This window comes from Myotis yumanensis, unplaced genomic scaffold (genome assembly GCF_028538775.1).
Source record: "Myotis yumanensis isolate MYYU_CA2020_CCGP unplaced genomic scaffold, mMyoYum1.0.hap1 SCAF_7, whole genome shotgun sequence".
Lineage (NCBI taxonomy): Eukaryota > Metazoa > Chordata > Mammalia > Chiroptera > Vespertilionidae > Myotis > Myotis yumanensis.
Genome location: NW_027223758.1, coordinates 44,898,303 through 44,906,042, shown reverse-complemented (window position 1 = coordinate 44,906,042; position 7,740 = coordinate 44,898,303). Strand labels below are relative to the sequence as shown.

Sequence of the window (7,740 nt, the reverse complement as noted above, 5' to 3'; positions counted from 1 at the left end):
AAAATCAGATGAGCTGAGATAGTCACAGAACCCCAGGGCACCCTATAAAACCCAACATATTTAAGGGAGGAGGATGTAAAATGTGGGAAGTATAAAATTTATAGTAGTGGTCATCTTCTACAGTGGGGAAAGGAGGGGGAAGGGATGGGACACAGGTAACACTGTAGGACAGCCATCACCAACCAGTGGTCTGCGAGGTCCGAAAGGTTGGCAACTGCTGGTTTAAGAAAACCTTGGGACCAGCGGTTGCCAACTGGTGGTCCACGGACCACCGGTGGGCCGTGAGGTCCGAAAGGTGGGCGACCGCTGCTGTAGGAGACCTGTGCGATAACTTAGAGGTGGTTCCTAACTTTATAGGTTACTCCTAGGTACACACTTGCTGCCTATAGGGGAAAGTTGGTGCACTGCAAGCCATCAAACCCCTGCCCACTGGGGACAGAGGGGACGTATGTTAGATGGCTCCAGACAAGCATATCCTGAGGAACAACCTGAGGGGCCTGGGCCGAGCGACATCAGTCATTGCCAGGGGACATGAATGATCTACAGATGCTTGGAGTGCTCCCCATAATATCTCATAAATTATTGAGTGTATAAAAACAGACCTGAGACTGGATTATAGAAGACGTGACCAATGAAATAAAGATATTCAGTACTGTACCAAGAGAGCTGCCAGGAAAACACAATCAAATTAGTAAATCTGAAGAAGCAAATGAAGTCCTCTACACTCTCCGTGAGAAGGCCTGAGCCAGAGGCATAGCTCCAGGAAGACAAGGACTCTGTCCTGGCCACCACATAGCACACGGTGCATGGTCAGCACAGAAACACAGTCTCTTCCTTTAGTGGTCACACAGGCAACGACAGAGCAAGGTTGCTTGGGGGACACTGAAGAAAGTACGGGTGGTAAATAACTTGGGATTCACTGCCCACATTGCAGGGAAATAGCGGGTTGAATCTTTAAAAAGAAAAAAATTATAATGTATGATGTTCTCCTATCTTTCACTTTTACAAAATTGGTAATAAAGCACAATTCTTAAGCTGCTTTTCATTTTTTTATTGCTGTTAATTCAAGGAAAAAAGGTTGCATAAAATCCAATCTGTTCTAGAAATATAAGTGGCCTTTCCAGTACATAACATTTCAAATATCAAAGTATATGGTAAACATACAAATAAGGAGAAGGCAACACACCTCCTATGTACAGTACAGTATTTAAAATCATAAAATAAGCTCCATAAAGTACAACTGGCAAGTGATTCACAACGCGGTCCATACGTGGCTTATCAAAACTCTCACTTGAACAACTCAACTGTAGCTTAACAATTAATTTAATAATGTGGTCCAAAAATACCCAGATCAAATAAAATATAATTAATCAAAATAATTTCCTTTACTCAAACTTTTTCTTTTTAAATTAAAGCTTTCATCTATCCCTTTACACCCATCCCTCCCCCTTTAATCCCCACCCCTGAAATAAAGTATCAAAATGTACATTGGTGCTATAAATAGAAATGATATCTAGGAAGCATTGGATGAAGCTTCTTTTTCTTCAAGTTTTTCCTCTTGTCTAGCAATCTGTTAGGCTTCTGAACCAAGACCAGGTTCCTTGCTGCGCACCAATGTTGCCTTGCACAACAGAAGCCTTTTGTGTCTGCTCTGCGCTGAAGGACAGGAACAGACCCAAACCCCTTACTCATGACCATACAGCGGCAGGTGCTCATTGCCGTTGAATGCAGCAGTCCACAAACACACCCAATCTCCAGATAACCTCAGTGCACTTTAGGAAATCAAAAATTACCTGGAAGCAGTTTAGTACAGAGATTGGCTTTTAAAAAAAACTTTTTTTTTTTTAAACAGCAGCATTAAACTTAGTGACATGACACTGACATGATTAATACCATCTTAACACACTCCAAATTCAGTCTTTCACATTATAATCAAGCACAGTGGTAAACTGGTATAAAAGTGACTTTGATACGAGAGACAGATTAGGAACAAATACCTGACTTGCAGATGTGCAGAGCTTCTGTTCAGACTGCAATAAACCACACACATTTCAACACAACAGAACACTGTAACAGTTGGTGTAGGAAAACAAGAGATCTTCGCTCAGGTAGTGTCTCAGCAGGACACAATGGTAGACTACAAGTAAAATAGGCTGTCGACTGCCATTGCCAACACAAACACGGAGGACAGTATTCACACTAGTTTGTTCACTTTATGTCTCTCTGAGCAACAGGCTACAAAAGTATGATGAAGTAAAAAGTTTTCTGTTTGTAAGAAAAAGCTCTTTGTCCACTTCATATACATCATATTTTTTCAGTTTCATATGGTTTCACTTCTTCCACTTATTTTAACTTTTATTTGGAAAACAAGTGCTGCATGTATGTATTTATGTGGTGCTGTTTATTACAAGTATACTCCCTACTTGGGGAATTTGATTTCTCCCTTATGATGAAGGTGAAACAGTTTACCCTCAATTCATGTGTAGAGCAGTTTACAGAAGTGTGGGCCAACGCACCAGCCGCCCCATGCAGCGTGCCACTGGAACACGGGGGTGGTGGGAGAAAGGTGTACTTTAGGATGAAAGTGAGAAAAGCTGGGGAAGAAGCAAAGTATCTTTTTTTCAAAACCATACGACTGTCACTAGTGTTGTAAAAAAACAAAAAAGGTCAGATACACAGTTTTAGAAATTCAGTAAACATTACACACAGCAAGGATTCAGTGTAAAGAAAAAACCACGCATCCATTTTCCTTTTGATAGTTTGTTTGGATGTTTAACATGAATCATACAAATAAGCCTGTTGTTGAACCAGGAGACCAGAGGCTCAAAAGCAATGCATTCTTTTTTTTTTGTTTTGGACATCAGTACAGGAGAAACGAAAAACCCCAACTGCGTAGACATCTCAGAAATGTACAGACAAAAAAACACGAACAAAATACCTTTCCTTTCCTCCCCTCCACACCCCACCATGACTCCCCACACTTCAGTGTGTTAGGTAGGTAGGCAAGCTTTACTCGGTTCAGTCTGCAGAGTCCAACGTGTCATTAGAAGGGGGGAGGGGAGGTGCGTATCTCAGTCTGTAAGTGCCTAAAACGGGAAAGAGAACTGCTAAGTCACTGCTCACAACGCAATGCATCACAACCACTACAAGCTATCAAACGGACATGCTCGGCAGAAGGCATCTTCCGCACTACCACAATTCCAAAACGGTCAATAAAATGACTTTCTAAAAGTAATATAAAGTTTGTGCTCTAAGTTCTACCTAAAGCTATCAAACTTCAGCTTCCTTTAAAAATGCCAAGTATATACTCCCAATTCAAGACTCTATTACTGGGTGATGTCTGGCAAAATGACAAAAGCCAAATGCAAGTGAAAGATAAGGGTCTGAGGTGTATATGGAATTTGCATTTTACTCATACTTATTTAAGAACATTTTCTTAGTTTTTAGTGGTAATAATATTCAATTTAGTTCGAATTCCTTTACTCTCAAACCAGTGCTTAAAATATTTTGTTCCTTAAAATGCAATAGCATTTTATTTAAAACACCTACTGGGCAGGAAAAGAGCATGGGCAATACACTGAGCACAGACTAGCTAGCTATGCAGCTATACTAAAATAACAACTACCAATCTTACATGGCAGATGACTCTATTTCATCCTAGTTTTCTAATATTTAAAAATTTGCTTACTTTATGAAAGAGGATTGTAGCTTTAAAAAAAGTGCTGCAAACCAGAGATTTAACATTCTATTGGCAAATTCCCGTTATATTCTTTAAAAAGTGCCTTTTTGGTTTCTTTCTTGCTTGGGAACTGAACTGCTCTGAACTTCCTGGTGCTGTATGACCTGGGTCTACACTAGGCTCTGCTGTCTGCACTTTACAACTCATCACACCTGTAAACACACACACAATGACGACTTTCAACAGGATCCCCGTGACCAGTAAGGTGGGGAGACACCGGCACACTAAAAGCAAGTCCTCTGGGAGCTCTCATGATTACCTTGTTGACTGGCCTCCATGGACGACTGCTTACACTCCTGTGCAAAGTGTCCGCTTACACCACAGTTGTAACATGAAACACTCCCATTCTTCTTGGGCCCCGAACCACTCGTGTTGGCAACTACACTGGGCGCTGCATATACGGGATAGTATCTCCCAAATCCTGCCACCTGCTGCAGGCCATAGCTGGCTTGGTTCCCCATGACGGGGTCATGCACCAGTCCATTTGCATATGGTGTCGGAGGCAGAAAGAAAGGAAGTTGGTTTCCATTGCTCTGATGTGCTTGGTTGAGGTAGCTGCCATTGCAGAGGGATGGCAGAGGGAAGAACGGGAGTCGGTACACAGGTCCTGGCATTGGGTTAGGATAATAGTAACTATTTAGCTGAAGGTTTCCATTGGTCCCACAGCTGCACCTTCGCCCACAAGAACCACAAGGACCTGAGCCCACCTGCTGTGGCGGCAACACTGTCCCATTAGCGTTCGTGTTTCCCACAGCACTGATGTAAGAGGTGCTGTCGCTCTGTGCAGTACTGTGTGTCAGAGCCGGGCTTGGGCTGGGGGCGGGGCCTGGGGTATGGGTAGGAACCGCAGGAGGGACTGCAGACTGGGCCTGACTCATGCCGGCTCCTGCGGACTGGGTGGAGGTGGACGCTGTGCTGAGCACACTAGAATTCTGGCTGGCTAACACACTGGCAGCGAGGGGAGAGCCCGGGAGGGTGTAGGGAGCTGGTGGCTGTGCAGCTGAGAGGCCAGCTGCTGAAAGAACTACCTTCACATTGGTAGGCTGAGGGACTGTCCCTGTGTTTCCCTCAATTTGAGGCACCATTTGATTGAGTCCTACCACTTGGGATGCAGATTTGGTGATGGGGTCCGTGGCAGCACCAAGAGATCCTGGGAAACTGCCCGGATTATGGACAGGAATGAAGGCTGTGTTTGGTGATCCGATGCTCAGACTCCCAGCTGGCTGCTGAGGGACGTTCAACGGGCAGCTCTCGGAAGATCCCTGCGGCGGCGGCAGCTTCAGCCTCTGAATCGTTAGGTGCAAAGCAGGAGTACTGCTATGAGGAAGGAACGCTGATGGAAGAGGCAGAGGGGAAGCCAGCAGTTCCAGGTGCTTTTCTGATTCACCAGCAGCAGCTGCCGGTCCTAATATCCCAACAGGGGTCGCACTGGTGGACTCCCTAATTGCAGAAATAGCAACAGGACTCGGAACAAGCATGCCTATTGTTTTGCCATCAGCAGATTTGGGGGGAGGAACGACAACTTCAGACTTCTGGGCAACGTGGTGCATGACACAGTGTAAAGTTGGCATAAAAGAAATATGCTGATACTTGGGCGAGTTTAAGGGATCGTCTAAAAGGCTTCCGTTGTCGTTTCCTAAGGAAGCCATTTCCACAGGTGGCTGGACAGTGACAGCCTGGTTGACAGAGCTGTAAGTTGTAAACCTGGTTGCCAATGGATTCCCAGAATCATCAGAATTGCTGTCTGTGTCTGAGGGAAACAAACAGAGATACATGTTAACACAAATGTTAACTCCCATCTCTCTTGCTGGAAACAAATTTTCAGTCCACCTAAAATGAACTTTGAAGTTTGGAACTGGAGAAAACGTGTCCTCTAAGCTTCCTAACAGCCAAACTGATCCTCTTTTAATTTTTGGCTTTCTACAAACTTTATTTAAAAAACATAGAGATTTCAAAAAAAAAAAGAGATTCTGGAAAATGTGGAGATAAGAGAAAGATCAGTGGCTGCCAGGGGTGGCAGGTGGGGGAGAGATGACTAGGAGGAACACGGATTTTTTAGGCAGTGAAACACTTTTCTGAGCTACTGTAATGATAGACCATGTCATTAATCATTTATCCAAAGCCATTGAAAGTATGTCATCAAGAGTGAACTCTCAGCACTGGCTGGTCTTGCTCAGTGGATAGAGCATCGGCCCGAACACTGGAGAGTCATGGGCTCAATCCCCTGACTGGGGGAGTGTGCGGGAGGCAACCAATCAATGTGTTTCTCTCACATCAATGTTTCTCCCCACCCCTCTAAAAAAAAAAAAAAAAAAAAAACAATGGAAAAAATATCCTCTAGTGAGGATTAACAACAACAACAAAAGTGAACTCTCAGGTAAACTATGGACTTTGGTCGATAACGCTGTATCAATGTAGGTTCATTCTTGGTAAAAATAAACAAACAAACTATTCTAGTGAGTTATGTTGAAAATGGGGGAGGTTATACATGTGTGGGAGGAACAGGGTAGATGGGAAATCTCTGTACTTTCCTCTCAATTTTATTGTAAATCTAAAACTGCTCTAAAAAAAATGTCTTTAATAAAAAAATATCAATGGATAAAGCAATAAAAGGTTAATTGGAGACTGAATGACGCACAGTGTAAAATACAGGGATTTATTTAATATCACCTTATTACTGAGAAAAGGATTATATATTTTTAACTTTAATCAATTTTAGGCAATTCACCTGATTTATATTCTGTATTGCCAAACCCAAAGTCTTTCTGTCTCACAAAAATAATGCCATTTAAAGGAGCCCAAATAAAACTGTATTTAACTCAAATATGTAGAGGTAGGGAATATAAGAGTTTTTTTCAGAATTCAATACATATTCTTACTTTTATATATTTCAGTGGGGTAAAGAAAATTTAAAGCTTTTATTAGAGTCATAAAGCAAATGTGCTAGAACACAGGAAGCAGGGCAGGCACGAGAGCACTGCCTCTTCCTGAGAGCAAAACGACATAGACAGAGACAAAATTAAGCTGCACTGGTTTTTATTACTATATCATACTTATGCTTGCATACAAAAATAACTTCAATCCAGACTTTTACTGGATTTCCTGACTTTTGTTATAAAGAGGGCAAAAGATAAAATCTAATTCACAATGTTTAAATATCATAAAGCCAGATACTGCAATAATATGTACAGAGACCATGCAATTAACATCTCTCTGCTAATAAATAAGCAGAACTGTAATACTTAAATGTTTATATTTATTAAGACCAAAACTAGTTATACTGAGCTAAGATGTTAAAAATGTTTTTAAACAATACACTAAAAATAAATCATACAAGTCTTCCTGGAAAATGGTTAAACAGAACCTACTCAGTGACAGAATATCACGGTGTTATTAATTCAACTATGATAATTTACTTCAGAGGGAAGAGATTCAATTTAGGAGTAAATGGTTCTAGCATAAATTCCCCTTAAAACTAAAGTGTTTATTGCTAAACTTTACAAAACAAAAAGTATCCAAAAATTAATAACTTATTTAGGGCAATTATATCTATATCTGTACCATCATTATAAGTACAGAATTAAAGAAACATTTAAGTCCAAAAAAAAAAAAAGGGCTGCAACATTTTTCAGATGGTCAATTAAATTTCTATATAAACTGTTCTTTTGTTTTTTGTTTTTTCAAATTATAAGAAAGAGTTTATTTAGAAAGTTATAGAGGTAGTAGAAGTGAGCCAGCTGGGCTGTGTAGGCTCAGGAAACAAGTTACAGAAGCAAAAGGAGGGTGGTGCTTGGATCTTAGGAGAGGGAAAGGTGATGGCCTGGGGGAAGAAGTGAAGGACTGAGAGGCCTGGGCATGCTCCCAAGAGAAGAGTGCATTTAAATCTTAAGTCACAGCAAATGGACCCATGATTTTAAATGGTCCTAAATGATTTTCTGGGCATTGTAAAGGCTCATCTAACTGTAGAGAGATAGGTCTCATCCTTTTTTCTGTGTTGATTT

At 41.5% G+C, this 7,740-nt stretch overlaps 1 protein-coding gene across 2 annotated transcripts in view; it reads right to left on the bottom strand.

Annotated features, from left to right (window-relative positions):
* Positions 1-1,039: 1,039 nt before the first annotated feature.
* ZCCHC2 (zinc finger CCHC-type containing 2) overlaps positions 1,040-7,740 on the bottom strand; it is a 57,311-nt gene continuing 50,610 nt past the window's right edge. For both annotated transcript variants that reach the window (XM_070420407.1, XM_070420408.1), the window contains exons 13-14: positions 3,999-5,489; positions 1,040-3,086 (exon numbers count right to left, since the gene is read on the bottom strand). In XM_070420407.1, coding sequence (XP_070276508.1) covers positions 3,019-3,086; positions 3,999-5,489 — 1,559 coding nt within the window. In that variant the 3' untranslated portion in view covers positions 1,040-3,018. The remainder of the gene's footprint in view (positions 3,087-3,998; positions 5,490-7,740) is intronic.